General features: G+C 36.1%; 1 protein-coding gene and 1 long non-coding RNA gene across 2 annotated transcripts in view; one reads left to right on the top strand and one right to left on the bottom strand.

The window, feature by feature from the left end:
- Nucleotides 1-19,076, top strand: part of FRMD1 (FERM domain containing 1) — a 108,294-nt gene that overhangs the window by 52,770 nt on the left and 36,448 nt on the right. The window contains exons 4-7 of the mRNA XM_053710919.1: nt 7,135-7,214; nt 8,909-8,985; nt 11,277-11,463; nt 16,445-16,600. Of these exons, the coding sequence (XP_053566894.1) occupies nt 7,135-7,214; nt 8,909-8,985; nt 11,277-11,463; nt 16,445-16,600 (500 nt within the window). The remainder of the gene's footprint in view (nt 1-7,134; nt 7,215-8,908; nt 8,986-11,276; nt 11,464-16,444; nt 16,601-19,076) is intronic.
- On the bottom strand, nt 5,658-7,761 carry LOC128656775 (uncharacterized). Its single transcript, XR_008402057.1, has 2 exons — nt 7,632-7,761; nt 5,658-5,994 (listed from the first exon to the last, which is right to left on the bottom strand). It is a non-coding gene; the product is annotated as an uncharacterized LOC128656775 (long non-coding RNA).

The following is a 19,076-nucleotide window of genomic DNA, read 5'->3' as shown; positions in this document are numbered from 1 at the left end:
AAAAATATAGTAATAAAAAGGTGCATTGCTAACAAGAACATCTTGCGTTCAGTAGTCACAGCTTTGCAGACCGGGAAAGACTAGGGGGTGGGGTTGAAAACTCCCAATCAGTATGCTGCCCCATATTTGTTTGTCTTCTTCAAACAGCATGCCACTCTGGCTGCCCAGTATTAAAGGGACAGTCTACTCCAGAATTGTTTTTGTTTAAAAGATAGATAATCCCTTTATTACCCATTCCCCAGTTTTCACATAACCATCACTGCTATATTAATATATATTTTACCTCTGTAATTACCTTGTATCTAATTTATCAGGACTGCATAATAGTGAGTCATTTAAAATATTCATGTTTTGCTTATGCATATTTGAATTGAGGCTGACACTAATTCTGCAGCCTTCTGCTGTCCCCCCCACTTATAAAATACAGACTGGGACGCTACCTCATGTCAGATGATATAGTGACTCTCTATGGATATAGTATCTTTTGGCATTGCCCACTTGATTGATATCTCAAAAAGAGAGACCTTGTGACTGTGCTGTTCTTAAAGGACCACTCAATGTAGTAGAATTGCAGACTCCTCCGCCCACTTCTCATGCTGTTCTTAGCATATCGGTGACAAAACTGGCTTCCTCCAATCGTTGCTTGGCCTCACGAGCTGGATGCACGACATGAGCATTGCTGTGCTAAGTACAGAGGAGCTGCGGGCGGAGGATCGCCGGTCTGGGTTTCCTAAAGAAAAAGGTAAGTATTTAAAAAAAAACGCTGCAATGTAAAGTTTAATGAATGAAAGTGCCCTTGTTTTTAATTGCATTTTTTAAAACCGGGCACTCATTCATTCAACTTTACATTCACTTTAAGTATCACGAGTGGGGGTTTAATTTTAAATATGGAGAATGAAAACATATGTAAGTTAATAAAAATAGTAACACAAGGTAGATTTACGTATACAACCATGCTGGATTTACAGTGCTAGTGTTAAAAGATGTGCATCCTATGGTAGGATTAGCAGATCAATGCTTAGTGATCTAGAATAGCTTCTAGTGAAATTTGTAATGAGCGTTTACTAATTGAATTAGTGCCTTTTCTCAAAGCACAATTGGAAAAAAAGGTGGATTGTTAGCTCTGTGGCTGCCGAGAGGACTGCGTCACATTGCAGAACTTGTACTAAAGGAACTGAGTCAGCGTTTGTCTATGAGAATAAACATTTCAATTTGAATGAAAGAAATGTAACATTCAGATGTTGAATTTCATAGACTTGTAAATAATCTACTCTCCCATCCCATAGAATTTAATAATAGAATAATTTACATTTGATTGGGCACTTAAACGCTAAAGGGACAGTAGCTACCATGACATTTCAGTATAAAAAGTTTATTATTTGTTTCCCCCCTCATGTAATTTAACGCTGAAATTGACGGTTTTCAAATTCTTTGAACTTGAAATGCACACTGCAAACTTTTAAAGACTAACCCTGCTACATATCTGTATCTAATTGTCCTCAGAAAACCAATGAAGTTTTTGCTAAATTAATGACTGTGGCTAGCCTTGTCTACTCCCGTAGCAAGCTTGGAATGGCTCTTCCAAAAAGGCAGGTGATGGGAAGCGTTTGGCTATTAAAAAACAATTGCATCAAACAAGATGTTTATTTTTAAAATGTTTAAACTTGGCTGAAATTTTATAGCAAAATAATTTCTTATAATTAAAAGGTGTTTAGAGTTCCTTTAACATAATCTTTATGTCATTAGTGAAAAATACACACACTCCAACCACTCTACACTTAAAGGGACATTAAACCTAAAAATTTTCTTTCATGATTCAGACAGAGAATACAATTTTAAACAAAATTCCAATTTACTTCTATTATCTAATTTGCTTCAATATTTAGATATCCTTTGTTAAAGAAATAGCAATGCACATGGGTGAGCCAATCACATGAGGCAAATATGAGCAGCCACCAATCAGAATCTACTGATCCTATCTAGATATGCTTTTCAGGAAGGAATATCAAGAGAATGAAGCAAATTAGATAACAGAAGTATATCAGAAAGTTGTTTAAAATTGTCTTCTCTATCTGAATCATGAAAGAGAAAATTTGGGTTTAATGTCCCTTTAAAGGGATATTCCAGCCAAAATTGGAAACCACATGGGTGCATTTCAGGGATAGGCACGAGCCAAGGTTGTGGCGGACATTTTCTAAAGTAAAGACCTTTAGTGAAGGACACCAAGGTATATTTACAATTAAAACTATTATTTTATAGTGCTGAATTTTATTATACAGATGCAGAAGATACACATCCAGTATTTCACTCAGGCTTTATTTATTCCATAACTTATCACCCAATATTGCTAGCAGTCTCTTGACAAGCCACTAATTTTATTCACACTAAATATTTTCCCTTTCCTATTATTTAATCAGAAAGAAAAGATATACTAAGGTTATGATTCCCAACCTTACTATATCTTTTCTTTCTATTTAAATACTACTTATAATAAACCTCAGGTGCTGGTTAAAGTGTTTTACCTTTGCATATAAAGCTCCAGGGACACAGTGGCAGCTTGCTTCTTGAATCTTCCCTCTCTCTCTGTCTCACTCAGAGTCATTTTCTGGTACTAAGCGGCATCATGTGTGAGTGGCCCCAACTCTGCAAAACGTGGCGCCGCATGTGTTAAGGAGGAGTCAGGACCAGTATTCATCTGTTTTACTCCTCCCTCCCCCCAGCAAAATGGGCGGCGGACACTGCAAGGGCCAGTCACGGACACCAGTGTCCGTGTACGGACACCTTGCCTATCCCTGGTGCATTTCGATATTGAACAGAAGCAATTTTGTAGTATACATAAAAATGCTGGAAAATGACTCTATCTATGACTTGTACAAATGCATTAGCTGTCTTGATGTTGTTATGCTGATTAAATAGACAAACAGCTATTGCTGAATGCTCATCCATAAATTTAGTTGATAACAAATACCCTAAAATGCTTTTGCACCATCCTTGTTGTGCATCCCACGTACTGAACCTGTCACGCTTGACAAGTGTTAAATGCCATAATCACTGGATCTGAAACATGTTCAGTGTGCAGCAGGTTAGCATAAACCAATGCCTTGTATTGAAATATATTGTGTATGAGTTATACATTGCTTTCTATTGGGTTACGGCATCTGATAACAAGCCAGGTCAGTTATTGTTATTATTTTATTATTAACAATCATAATAATGTTATTATTTTTGTGTTTTTAATTATATTACAACTGGTTGCAAATCACTGATATATCATGATATACAGTGATTCAGTACATATTTATGGATGTCAGTAGAGAGGTGGACTGGTTTTGCACATGGTTATAGTCAGTAGTATATAGTACCTTTTTCCAGACAGGTCTACAAGACTGAAATGATAGCAATTACTTATGTTAATTTGTTTGTTTGGGTATACATGGGAAGTAATATAACAAAAAGTGACCAAATATGCAAAGGACTGGAGGCCTTGTATGTGACAGAACACAATGGGACTGTATAAATTATGGAGAAGCTCCTGTAATAAAAGGGCAATGCAAATACCTATAGATAATTAAACATATATAAAGTTTGGTAACTCAATAAAGATTTTCTTTTGTGACACTAGAAAATCGATAGCACCACTTGCTTATTGGTCAGATCTGCTTTGCAATACTTTTTTGGTGTCCAGATTTCTAAATGGAGAAAAAAAAAAGAAAAAGAATGCAGCCAAACCATCTGACAGAGATTTTGTTGGCTTCATCGCTAATCCAAATCACCTACGTGAGGGAAGAAAAAAGGGCGCTCTTTGTTTTTGCAGATGGAGGCTTACACGGCAGGCTAACATTCCAGCTATATTAATTTCATTAAAGCTGGAATGTAGTGCAGCATTCCTACATAGACAGGAGGACTAGAGTAGAGGATGCCAACTGTGCTCTTTTATCTTTCAGAAATGTTTGTGCATGCTCTTTATTACTTTTGTACTTAGTACTAGCGTAAAGCAAATGCGCCATGTATTGCTTATTTCAATGTCAATTTGGCTTGGGCTGCCATTACTGATTTTCAGAATTTTGCCAGTTGAATTTCTGGACAAAAAACAAGGTCAATATAAATGATCCATAAATTGTAGAAAGGCCATTCTCAATTGCAAGTGCTGTGTTATTGCACAAATATAGACCTTTAAATACTTTTTTTTCCTCCTGTGGTCTGGCTGGATGCTTTTGGTCCCCACAGCCAATATGTCTTTCTATATTTTATTTTAAAAAAATTCCACCGGTTGCAAAGAGACAATCTGGGGCAGTTTAAAAAGATAAAAGGGTCAAAACAGAAGAAGTTGTGCAATTTATTTGTTTTAGCAAAAATGCTTCTAGCAAAAGTTATTCCTGTTTCAGTGGCATGTGCGCAAGTCTTTAATGACGTAATATACACCACCGCCAGCTTTCTGAGTAGGCATATTGTGTTTGAATTCTCCTCCTTTAGTCACACATAGCAAATGTGCGTGTGCCACTGAAACGATAATAACTTTTACTTGAAGCATTTTTGCTAATGGAAGTATTCTGCAAAAATGCTTTTATTTAAAATTGAAATGTACCCATGAGCATTTCAATGTGGATAATTGTGTCCCTTTAAAGGGACACTCAAGTCAAAATAACTTTTATGATTCAGAAAGAGCAGGCAATTTTAAGACACTTTCCAATTTACTTCCATTATCCAATTTTGTACAGCCTTTTCATATTCACACTTCCTGGAGAACAAGATCCTACTGAGCATGTGCACAAGCTCACATGGTATACATATACTAGTCTGTGATTGGCTGATGTTTGTCACATGATACAGGGGGCAGGAAAATGGGAGAAAAAAATAAATTTGTTAGAAAAAAATCTACTGCTTATTTGAAATTCAGAGTAGGTGTTATATCATATTTTTATTATGCACCTGTTAATTATGCAATCCTACTGCATTGCAACAGTACATAGATACTGGGTATACTTTTTATATGAAACGGGGAGAATGTGTACTTTAATATACCACTTTATTAATTTATCTTGTATATAGCCCACCATCATATAAGTTTACAAAAATTGAGAACACTGTATCATTTCTGATTCATTGCCCAAAATTCTCTAATGCAAATGTATTTCCATATCCTTAGATTCACTAGAACTCGATGACCTGGCTAGTATCTAAATAGAAATCAGAGGGGCTATAGATGATGCTCCTATCTTTTAGTGTATTTTGAAGACTTCTCTCCAATTCCTGTGGTATCAACAGGAACAAGTTCACTAAGTTGCAAAGACCTCTTTAGTGTCATTGCTGATTAGACTATCAAAGGTACTGGAGAGACTTGTCTAACTGGAAAAAATATAGACTAGCATTTTACAAAGGTATCAATACATATCCCAGGAAAAGTAAATAGAAACCAAAAATAATTTGTAATGCATTATATTCATCTAAAGGCATCCACAATAAATAAATACATTTTGCCTTTGATTTTCCTTTGTTTAGGGCTTGGGTCTGTAAATCATAAACATGTTTTTTAGATGTTACTTGTTATTATTTTCTGTTTTTATTTATATTTATCAGTTTTCTTCATTGCATCCAATTGTGAAACAAATAATTTGTTATCATTTATAGCCATTAAAATAAAAAAGCCAACAAGTTGCTAAGATGACAGAAAGCACAATTTTATTAAGTCCAAGACGAACATAATAAACATGTATTTTTGGTCAGGTCATCCAAAGTCACCAGACTGTCATTACATCCTTAAAAAAACGTTGTCCCCACTTATCTTGCTTAATTAACTTCTGTTGACCCTAGTTGGGGTCATCTTGGGGATGAGAGTACTTCATCTCTGTCCCTAGGTTTAATTCAATGGGTGGGGGGTAGAGCTCTTCTGGTGACAGACCCCATTTCTTGATACCTTGATGTTGGAGCTTTGCCAGACAGAGGATCTCCAGGAATCTTGGATTAAGTTGGTGCTCCAAGGCATTACTAATGCAGCTGTGGATTAAAATAGTGCATATTTAAACCTTAAAGAGACAGTGTTCTCGAATCCCCCCCCCCCCCCCTTTGCGTGTTCCCAACTATCCATTTTACCTACTGGAGTGTATTAATTAGAATCTTTGAACAATGATACTTTTTTTCTTCTTTTTTTATTGGACTATCTATATATTTATACGTAGACAAAGCTTTTGGAATATCCAGAAAGCTTGTCCAGTAAAATAAAGTATCATTGCTCAATGCAATACTCTTGTTATTTTGGTATTTAAATTGCAAATAGCTCCTTCCCCTTTTTATTTTCACTTCCACAATAGTGGATTTTGCCTATTGTATTCCCACTTATACTGAAAATTTCAGAACTTAGTAGGTCCTAAGGGCAGGAAGGGGTTATGTCATTCTAACTGCACTGGGCTTTAGCACCCTTAGGACGGCATAGAAAGTCCTAACCATTTGGCTGTACTGAACCCATAGGCGCTTCCTAAATGGGATCACAGGCTAGAGGGTGTGCTTAGCATCATAGGTACTCCCCTCTGACACAATCCCATCATTGAAATCACACTATCGCCTGAACGATCTTGTGATTTAAATTTTTACTTATTTGTTTACATCAGAATGTTGTTCCGATGTAGACAAATAAGTACTATCAGTAAAGGGTTAAGTTATGGTTACAGAAAAACAAAAACATGTGAACAAAAGGGTTTAGGTCAAATAATACTTCCAGTGTGGAGGAGGTTGTGACAGAGAGGTACTAAAATGTTAATTTCCCATTTTTGATTCTAAGTATTAGCCTTTGAGTAAACCGTAATAAAGAAGATAAGGACTTTGTGAAATAATGAGACAGATAACATCTGAGGTATTATCTCCATACAAGATCAGCCTATTGTATTGGGTTGTGGTTTCTTCTTCCTGTGTTTATCAGAAATGGCTATTTCATATACAAAAATATTCATAAATAATACTTTCTCATGCATTTTTAACTCTGCAGCTGGTAAAACAAGTAATTGGAAACACATTAATGAGAAACAAATTTTACAGTACACTATCCCTTTGAGTTTATGTGGCGTTACAGCAGTGCATGCAGAACATGTTTGATTAAACGCAGAACCGAAAATAAAGCGGCGCTCTTGTGCTCTCTTTCAGATAATGAATACATATTCATGGACCTAGAGCAAAAGTTAAGCAAATATTTTCCTAAGGAATGGAAGAAAGAAACGACACGCGTAAGTATTAACATCACCAACACCTCAATTTCTTAATAGTTCTCCTGCTGACAGGAAGTCACGAAGTAGATGCTGATAAAATACTGAATAGCTTTGTCTTACATAATAATGAATCATTGCTAATAGAGATGATTGCTAATGCTATAAAAAGTATCAGTGTATCATCTAAGATGTCAGGCTTCAGTATGAAGATCTAACTGTTACATCAACACTGTAACCTTTATGAAAAGTACAGTGCAGAGCATATAAAAACATTACACATATTAAAAGAATGTGTAAAAGGACAAGGGCAGCGAGAATGAAACAGAAGTGTTATCACAGCATTAACAGGTTAGTAAAGGTTACTGACACTCCTAGGAAATTTTATTTCAGTAAAATATTACAAGCGTAGCTCATTTTTATACTAAACATTTTTACCTGCTCTTGATTGACAACAGTCTGTTGTGCTCTGCACAGTAGCAGTAGGTAGAGAATGACAGGTTGGGTTAGATTCCTTACCTCTCAGCTGTGGCAGAAATGCATTATTTTGCCTCCTATAAATATGTTTTTCATGCAAATATGTTGGCTCCGTTCAGCTTTGCACGTGTGTCAACCTTCTGTGTGACAAATGGTAGAACCTTTAGGTAGGAGGTCAATGCTAATGAGTTTATGAACTATACCTGCAGACAGACTGATAGAGAATACATCATAGCTGAAATATTTTGAATACATATGAGCAACTATACTTGTTCAGTGGGTTCCATGTCCTGGTAAGGGATAGTTAGAAGAAATTAAAAAATGCAGGTGCATCCCATAGCTATTCAGGTTTCAGATTTTTTTTCAGCAGCATTTATATTAAAGGGATATTCCAGTCAAAATTGGAATCCATATGGATACATTTCAGTTTTGAATATAAACATTTTTGTAATATACATGCATTAGCAAAAATGCTTCTAATAAAAGCTATAGCTTTTTCAAAAAGTGTATTTAGGTATGCACCGTGCACCAGCATTTTAAAAAGAGCACTTGGTCTGAGAGCTTAGAATGCTTGTACCATCTGGTAATGACTCAATTTGTTCATTGCTGACATAATACCAGCCCCACTGGCGCTCTGAGCAGCTGCATTATTTAAAATGCTGGTGCACTGAGAATATCTAGCTATGCATCACATGCACGTGCAGAGAAAAATGTTAACACTAAAACAGTGATAACTTTTACTAGAAGCATTTTTGCCAATACATGTATATTTCAAATATGTTTATATCCAAAGATGTAATTCATCTATGTGCATGCAAATTTTGTCCCTTTTAAGATAAAATTGTTCCAATCACCTCATACAAAAAGAATTGAAACATATTTTTATATTTTATTTTAAATACTTCCTACTTTCATGGTAAGTTGATCATGCTCAGATAGCTTCTGATGTTGTTTATTCATTTTTAGGAGAAGTTGGATGTGCAAAATGTTCAGATGTATCTTTCTATCTATTTATCTCATCAACATTTATTTTAAAACGGTGCTAAATTCTATAGTGCTGGGTGAATTAGTGGGAGTACATAAACAGATTCATGGTAAAAAAATACACATACATAAAACAAATTAAACAAAACAAATACACATTTTTTCTGATATTACAATATTTTTTTAAAACAAACATACTTTTTACTTTCAAAGTAGTGTTTTAATAACTTATTTCTATATGAATTTTATTCTAGGGTACAGAGAAGTTTAGTCCTCCCTGTGTTGCTTTTTTCCGAGTGCAATATTATGTAGAAAATGGAAGAATTATAAGGTAAGCACATATGTGCCAATATTTGGTGACCTGTATATGTTGTTTTTGGCTGCAAGCAACATAAGTTAAGTTATTCTAGTGTTTATTTGGTAGACTACAATCTATAGTTAAATTGCAATGTTATGTGTTTTCTTAAGCCTTAGTTATCTCAGTCTTTTGGCCTTTGGCCTGAGGCGTTTATCATGGTCTCGCTGACTTTCAGGAATGCATGAAGTGTTTTTATTGTGTATGAGAAACTAAGGGAGCAGCAAGTGAGGTGGGGGGAGGTATTGTGTTGTGGTATGTTTCTGAGTCAGAAATGAAAGAATAGGATACCATGTCATACCCAGGCCTGGCAACTTTGTCCCTGAAAACCTAAAAAATATTACATTTTCATTGCGCCACTTGTCATAGATGGAAAGCAAGAGTCACACTTTCTGACAGGCTTCAGAGTCTTTACCAATAGTTGGCTGTGCATCTGAAGCTTTTCCATAACACCTAAATTGTAAGTTCCCACGGGAACACAACAACTCCTTCTGTATCAGCATGCCCGTTTTTTTGTGGTTTTGTTCCCATTATATTTCTATTGCACTTGTTTGTTTGTTTTTAAAAGTGTTATAGTATATGTTTACACTATAAATAAATTCTAATAATAATTTGAATCTAGCCCTGAATTAAATATTATTATTATTATTATTTGTAATGCATCAACAAATTCAGCAGTCTAGAATTCTAAATCACCATTAGAGAACAGCTCAAAGTGAGGTTACTTAAAATTATTTTAAAAAAAATGGACAACTTGAATATTTAAAATTTCTCAGAAAAGCAAACAAACATATAATTTAAATGTCTTTTTTGTAGATTTTAATATTTGGCCAGTGGCCATTTGATGGTGAGAAAAAAAAAAGGTAGATACAATCTACAGATAACAAATAACTACAGGCAAAATGTTGCATACAACCTCTGGTAAAACAAGATTCCTAAATTCCCACTACTCTTTTGAAACTTTGTTCGTGTTTCCATGTTAGATGTAAATAAACAACTAATAATACATTATTTTCTGAGAAAAAAACACCAAAACAAATGATGAATATACAGTGGAAGCTTTTAAAGGGACATAAAACAAGTTTGGATAGAGACAAAATATAATAATATGTACTTTAATTACTTTACCTGCACATTTATTCTGCAGTGCCTCACCATTAACCCTTTCTTTTTAGTTTCTGAATTGTAAAGTTCTAACTTCCCCCACACATTTCCTTCTATGACTGTATCTATATCTATTGTTGTTTTGGTAGAATGCAAAAGTGAATAGGGTTTATCTGCTGGAGCATGCCTAGAAGCTGTGAACTCAATTGAAATACAATGCCTGTGTCTAAACACTGATAGGGGGTGGAGTTGGCTGCTCCAGGCAGCTTAGCTATGTAATTTATTTCGATTATTTTTTTAATTATTTTAAAATACTTGCCATCAATTTTGAAACAATTTTTTTATGCAAACTATTTTTTAATTAATTAGCACTTTTAGATATGCACAGATCTCAACCTGTTTTATGTCCCTTTAAGGCATAGACAGGAAACCCGTTTTCCTCCTGAGGACAACTTTGCAGCCCCCAAATCCTTAAATGAGCTGCAGAATGCCCTCAGCTGTTGTTTTTGAACCACTTCAAAAGTGGTAAAATCCACTACATGTTTATAGGAGTGGGGATTACATGAGGAATAAGAATTACAGGTGTTTTTTTGTAGGATGAACAGAAGAAATGCATGTGCTTGGAAAGAAGAAACCTCCAAATCTACATGCAACCCCTGGGCAGCTAATTTCTTGTCACTTATTTAAAGGGACAGTAAAGTAAAAATAACGTGCAATTTGAAACAACGTTCAAATCTACTACTCATATCTAATTTGCTTTGTTCTTTTGGTATCCATTGATGAAAAGCATACCTAGGTAGGCTCAGGAGCAGCAATGCACTTTTTTGAATTACCTGCAGATTTGTGGCTGCACATGTATGCCTCTTGTCATTGGCTTACCCGATGTGTTTAGCTAGCGCCCAGTAGTGCATTGTTTCTTTTCAAAGAAGGATAATAAGAGAATTAAGTGCATTTGATAATAGAAGTAAATTGAAACGTTGTTTGTAAGGTTATGTTCTATTTGAATAATTAAATAAAAATTGGGGTTTCATGTTTCTTTAAGGCTTCCTTTATATCTAGTTTCTCCTCAATTAAAGACCAAGCAAGGGAGTGCCCCTTGCATCACTTACCTCATTCGTCAAATTTTATATGATCTTTCTGCCATTTTGATTTTTTTTTCATAGTGACAAAAAAGCACGGCAACTGTACTATTACCACCTCAAAGACCAAGTACTGCGATCTCATTGTACTCACAAAGAGGAAATTTACTTCTTGCTGGCAGCCTATGCACTTCAGGCTGATTGTGGGAATTTTGACCAAAACATCCATATGAAAAAGTACTTTGAACCTGAATCCTACTTTCCGCACTGGGTAAGATATTAAATATGTAGATGTTTTTAAGGTTGTTAATATTGTAACAATATTACATTTCATAATGCATGATATAGTCACATTAAATATCCTGAGCTGAATATAGAGTCCAAATGCATTATGTAAGTGCATATTTTGTTGTTTATAAATCTTGTTTCTCTGAGTTATTAATATGTTTGTGTGTTTGAAAGCAAAAAGCTAATATTCCCTTTTAGATTATATTCATATATAAATGTAATGTCCCAAAGGTATCCTATTGAGGTGTTTGGTATGGGGTATCAAAAGAGGGTAAGCCAGAGACTTGTGGCCGACATCCATAAGACAACAACTGTACAGATCCACTCCGCCCTTACAGCCCTCTTACCGGTGAAACCCCTCTGGCACTGCTGACACGAGCACTTCTTTTTTTCTATTGCTCCTCCATTGTCCTGCAGGCTATCCCCGGTGTTTCGGCTGGCGTTTCTGTGGATCAATTGCGTGTTCCGACTTCCGTATAGGAGACTCCTGCTACGTGCAGGCAACCCCAATCCACTCAATTACCAAACACCTGCTCCAGACCTCACCGTAGCCAGAAAATATATTTGGCGGATCCGCTAGCATAATCAACGGCATACAAAGAAAAGGTTGATCCGCCACATCAAAATCCAAACTAAAAAAAAAAAAAAGTTCTTTTTCTGTAAAAGCACAAAGCTCCACAAAAATTCTTTCAGACTCACAAGCGGTGTAGCACAATGCTTACGCATTTCAGCCTAAGTGGCCGTAATCATAGCATACAGTGCTAAGTGATACACCTGTTTAAAAGGTGGTGATATTGATAGCTTACTGGCAAAGCGGGAATCTTTTTGGATTTTTACCTTGGGTACTAGGATACCCAAGGGATTGAACTCCAAGTATGACATTATGAATATCTGGGAGTAACTGCACTTGTATAACATATCTGACAATAAGGCAACATTTGGTGCATCTTATGATCATGCAATAAGTAATCAAATATTAGTGATCTAAATAATCACAATAGTTTAACATATAGTGATACTTATTTTCAACATCCTTGGCACATATGTGAAATGCAGTAGAACTTATAGTAGCCTTATAGAGGCATGGACGCTTATACACAGAGATAAGGGCCAAAAGATAAGCCCCTTATGGGACAATATAATGTGGAGTGTTAGTTGAGAGATAACTTCATTTAATACAAAACAACATACTAATACCCAGATAGTGCAATTATGTATAAGATATTTATCAAACTTTCTTGGCCTGTCATGTTAAGTTATATTGTTATTTTGCTTTATCTGCCAATATCCATTTTTTCTATGTGTCTTCTATGTATCTGTTGAGTACTGAGTCCTTAAGTTGACATCTATCACATTTATTATGTTTATGTGTATAACTAAAGTTATACACATTGAAAGCGGAAAATCCTGTATCGATAAACGAATTTAAGAGTATGTCAGCTGGTATGCTACCTCCTCTCTGGTTAATGTCAATGCCCACAGTCCCAATGGGGGACATTTTTCCACCAACAATAAAACAAAATGTGTATATGTAGGTGCAACATAGACAAACACTATAATGTGCCTTTTAAGCCTAATGCAACCAACCTCACTATGCTCAAAGTGTTTTAGCCAACACAAAACCTTTTTATAGGAGGATACTGGGCTACTTTTAAGACATCTATTTAGTAACCAGCAAATAATTTATGTTTTTAATCAAAGAAAGTACAGTTTTTAAGATTTGTAACTTCCCATCTGCTGTGATTTATAAGCCTAGAGAAAAAGGCAAAATCTGTTGAGTTTTTAAGATTTTAGATAAAGTGGTGCAAGGAGCTATCTTAAGGTGCTTTTGTAATATTCTGGACAGCTCTGGAGGTAAAATGGGGCACTATATTGTGCTACAAAAACCAGGACAATTGCCACACGAGAAACCTGAGGGCTATGCGCAGCCCTCAGCTGCCCAGCAGTCCTCTATAGCCTGTTTTCTAAATACATACTCCCAAAATGGCGCTTCCATTTAAATGGACTTTAAACACCTCTTGCTTATGTGTACAAATGTCCCATGCTCCTTAGAGAGATTGCTGTAACCATGGTTATCTTTATAATGTTGCAGATTGCCTAAAACAGCTATTGGTCTGCAGCTTGTAATGGCTTATACTGGCTGTATTAATATGATGCACACATGTGTGTCAAATCTAAAAGATTTTTGTCAAAATGCAATCTATTAATTACATATATGAATTTGAAGCATTTCCCCATGTCTCTTTAAAGGGACAGTCAACTCCAAAAAATGTTATTGTTTAAAAAGATAGATAATCCCTTTATTACCCATTCCCCAGTTTTGCACAGTCAACATGGTTATATTGATATACTTTTTACCTCTGTGATTACCTTGTATCTAAGCCTCTTTTGACAGCCCCCTGATCACATGGCTATTTATTTATTATCTATTGACTTGCATTTTAGCCAATAAGTGCAGTGTCTGCCACAACTCCACGGGCGTGAGCATAATGTTATCTATATGGCCCACATGAATTAGCAGTCTCTTGTAGTTAAAAGCTAATTAAAAAGCATGTGATAAGAAGCTGTCTGTAGTGGCTTAGAAACAGGCAGAAATGTAGAGGTTTAAATGTTATAAAGTATATTAATATAACAATGTTGGTTGTGTAAAGCTTGGGAATCGGTAGTAAAGGCAATGGGGCCCACTTTATTAAGCTTCCATGATGGAGCTTGAGGGCCTGAATTTCTGGCGAGCCTGCAGGCTCGCCAGAAACACCAGTTATGAAGCAGCGGTCTAAAGACCGCTGCTCCATAACCTGTCCGCCTGCTTAGATCAGCCGCAATTCAACCCGATCAAGTACAATCAGGTTGATTAACACCCGCCTGCAGGCGGCCGATTGGCCACGAATCTGCAGGGGGCGGCGTTGCACCAGCAGCTCACAAGAGCTGCTGGTGCAATGCTGAATACGGAGAGCGTATTGCTCTCTGCATTCAGCGAGGTCTGTCGGACCTGATCCGCACTGTCGGATCAGGTCCGACAGACCGTTGTTAAATATACCCCATTATCTATATTTTTAAATAACAATGTTGGTGTGGACTGTCCCTTTAACCGGACATTTAATGTTTTTGCGTAAAAAAATGCTTGGTCCACACTCCCTAGAACATGCCAAAAAGCAAATTCTGTAAAAGTTTTCTTCCAAATGTTGCAAATCAACAACTGGTTTAGGCAATTTGCAGCAGTTTGATGAAAAATAAAAGCAATTAGGTTACACATGAAAACCTGCATGAAATGAAATCCTAGTTTTTATATCCATCTGTTTGTTCTAGCTTAAACAGAAACTCTTTGGGGAATTGATTTCACTCACATATTGTATCTTACTTAAATGGTATTTATTGCATAGCTCACAGCTGCACCCAGTTCATAAATCGAAACATTCCACAGGATTACCATGCCTCAGCTACAACATCCAATGGTATTTACAGAGTGCTTATCATTTACCATAGTCAGAACTCCCGGACCAAAGGGCACTTTGTGGGCACTAACTATTTCACAAAGTACATTTATGCTACTGAGCTCGGACTAATCTGAGTCACTATTTGCACTTGTCTAACTATTTCCTTTTTGCTTCATCAAATGTACCTGCATTACAAAGACCAAGGTTATGTGCTGCATCTTTGGGGGAGTACACTATTAGTTAAATAACTGTGTGTGACTTCTTGGTAAAACAATGTTTGAACATATTATAGACATGAGTAAGACTAATGAATTCCTGCTACAAGCTCAATATTTTAAATGTGAATGACTTAACAATGACTTATACTGTTATTTGATAAAGGAAAGGTTATTGAAAACACATCCATATATGGAACAATTATAACAGACTATATTCACTAGTTGACAGATATATTCCCTGTGAGAGACCCTGGTCCATTCATATAACCATCTTTTGAACTATATTTAAATGAAAAAGAGAGGTACTAAAAAGGAGTATGAAGTACAAAAAACAACAATATATAGGGCATATATATATGAAGCGCAATTGATGGTGCAGGCTGCATTTATCTTGGACTTAGTCTTACACTAAGAATAATGGACAATCTTGTATTACAAGTGAATCTTTAAAAAAAATTAACCAAATCACCTTAAAGGGACAGTTTATTCAAAATTAAACTTTAATGATTCAGCTAGGACATGCAATTTTAAACAGCTTTCCAATTTACTTGTATCATCAAATTTGCTTGTTCTTTTGGTATTCTTTGTTGAAAGCTAAACCTAGGTAGACTCATATGATAATGTCTAAGCCCTTGAAGGACGCCTCTTATATCAATGCATTTTGACAATTTTCACAGTTAGGCAGTCATATGTGCTCTATAGATAACATTGTGCTCACTCCCGTGGAGTTATTTATGAGTCAACACTCACTGGCTAAAATGCAAGTCTGTTAAAAGAACTGAAATAAGGGGGTACTCTGTAGAGGCATAGATACAAGGTAATCACAGAGGTCAAAAGTATATTAATATAACCGTGTTGGTTATTCAAAACTGGGGAATGGGTAATAAGGGAATTATCTATCTTTTTAAACAATACAAGTTCTGGAGTAGACTGTCCCTTTAATGTGGCTGAAATTTTTTTTACCTTGCTCTTCTTTTTTTTTAATGAATAACGCAGAGAGCATTAATAACTTACTCATTGTGTTTGTATTACAAGTGGGGAGTGAGTTGTTGCTGTAAAATTTAGCGTTTTTGAGACCTGAAGTAAACCATTATTATTAGTAATATTATAGCACAGAACTACATGAAGAACTTGACTACTTGCTCACCATCGAGCACACCTTTAATTGTAGAATAAATTCATTTTATCCATTAGCAAGATCAAATCTGAACATAAGTGGCATTTTCAAAATGCAAACATTGCCTGTTTTTGTAACAATTTCATAGTTTAACACAATTCTAAGAATTTTCTGTATTTTCATAACTCCCATCAGATTATTGCGAAGAGGGGAAGCAACTACATTTTGAAGCATGCGCCTGAAATGCACAAAGAACAGCAAGGAATGTCTGTTAAAGAGGCTGTGCTTAACTTCATTAGAGAGTCTTGCCTGCTGGAGGATGTGCCGGTTCACTGCTACAGATTGCAAAAGGTACCGTTTCAGTGGTTCAGAGAATAAAGGAGAGGAAAGTGATGTAGTAACCAAAGCTTTGTAACTTTGTCTATATAATAAAATCAAGGGAGAAGTCCAGATAATTCATATGTAATTATCCCATAGAAAAGGACAGGGGTTTCAGCACTCTTGAATAATTTAAGACTTCAAGCTCATGTATATCAAAATTCTAAAAATTTTTTTTTATTAGTTACAAAAATAACAAGAAGAATGGAAAGAAAGTCCTATGCTTAAAAAAATTCCCACACTCAATCCATACATTATAAAATTAAAACCATAATGACCGGTCATCTACAAACAATGGGGCATATTTATCAAGCTTCAGGCTAGCCAGAAACACAAGTTATGAAGCAGCGGTCCAGACCGCTGCTCTATAACCTGTCCACCTACTCTCAGGCGGCGGACAGACATCGCCAGAAATCAACCCGATCGAATACGATCGGGTTGATTGACACCCCCTGCTAGCGGCCGATTGGCCACAAATCTGTAGGGGGCTGCATTGCACCAGCAGTTCTCAAGAACTGCTGGTGCAATGATAAATGCAGAGAGCGTATGCTGTCGGCATCTATAGATGTGCAGCGGACATGATCCGCAATATCGGATCATGTCCGCTCGCACAATGATAATTCGGCCCCAATGTGTGAAAAGGATAAGAAGGAGAAGGGTAACACAGAATGATTCAAAAGAAATGAAGGTACGATCCAACTACACCCTAGCTGCACACAGAACGCCCTAGAAAACACAGGGAGTATAACCTGGGCAGAACCACAAACAGGGATCTAAGTTATCTAAATTCATCTACCTACATGCAAGTCTAGGATCAAAAAAATATAAAGCATGTGCTAGCACATAATATAGTAAGACGAGCATAACATATTATGTGTACTAGATACATGTGGCAAGGCTTGGAGTTGTAAAATTTTGCAAAGCTAGGCCTAGATTTGGAGTTCGGCGGTAAAAGGGCTGTTAACGCTCCGCGGGTTTTTTTCTGGCCGCACCATAAATTTAACTCTGGTATCGAGAGTTCAAACAAATGCTGCGTTAGGCTCCAAAAAAGGAGCGTAGAGCATATTTACCGCAAATGCAACTCTCGATACCAGAGTTGCTTACGGACGCGGCCGGCATCAAAAACGTGCTCGTGCACGATTCTCCCATAGGAAACAATGGGGCAGTTTGAGCTGAAAAAAAACCTAACACCTGCAAAAAAGCAGCGTTCAGCTCCTAACGCAGCCCCATTGTTTCCTATGGGGAAACACTTCCTACGTCTGCACCTAACACTCTAACATGTACCCCGAGTCTAAACACCCCTAACCTTACACTTATTAACCCCTAATCTGCCGCCCCCGCTATCGCTGACCCCTGCATTACACTTTTAACCCCTAATCTGCCACTCCGTAAACCGCCGCCACCTACGTTATCCCTATGTACCCCTAATCTGCTGCCCTAACATCGCCGACCCCTATATTATATTTATTAACCCCTAATCTGCCCCCCACAACGTCGCCGACACCTGCCTACACTTATTAACCCCTAATCTGCCGAGCGGACCTGAGCGCTACTATAATAAAGTTATTAACCCCTAATCCGCCTCACTAACCCTATCATAAATAGTATTAACCCCTAATCTGCCCTCCCTAACATCGCCGACACCTACCTTCAATTATTAACCCCTAATCTGCCGACCGGAGCTCACCGCTATTCTAATAAATGTATTAACCCCTAAAGCTAAGTCTAACCCTAACACTAACACCCCCCTAAGTTAAATATAATTTTTATCTAACGAAATAAATTAACTCTTATTAAATAAATGATTCCTATTTAAAGCTAAATACTTACCTGTAAAATAAATCCTAATATAGCTACAATATAAATTATAATTATATTATAGCTATTTTAGGATTAATATTTATTTTACAGGCAACTTTGTAATTATTTTAACCAGGTACAATAGCTATTAAATAGTTAAGAACTATTTAATAGTTACCTAGTTAAAATAATAACAAATTTACCTGTAAAATAAATCCTAACCTAAGATATAATTAAACCTAACACTACCCTATCAATAAAATAATTAAATAAACTACCTACAATTACCTACAATTAACCTAACACTACACTATCAATAAATTAATTAAACACAATTCCTACAAATAACTACAATTAAATAAACTAGCTAAAGTACAAAAAATAAAAAAGAACTAAGTTACAGAAAATAATAAAATATTTACAAACATAAGAAAAATATTACAACAATTTTAAACTAATTACACCTACTCTAAGCCCCCTAATAAAATAACAAAGCCCCCCAAAATAAAAAAATTCCCTACCCTATTCTAAAATACAAATATTACAAGCTCTTTTACCTTACCAGCCCTGAACAGGGCCCTTTGCGGGGCATGCCCCAAGAATTTCAGCTCTTTTGCCTGTAAAAAAAAACATACAATACCCCCCCCCC

This window comes from Bombina bombina, chromosome 4 (assembly GCF_027579735.1).
Source record: "Bombina bombina isolate aBomBom1 chromosome 4, aBomBom1.pri, whole genome shotgun sequence".
Lineage (NCBI taxonomy): Eukaryota > Metazoa > Chordata > Amphibia > Anura > Bombinatoridae > Bombina > Bombina bombina.
This window is presented reverse-complemented; position numbering and strand designations above follow the sequence as displayed.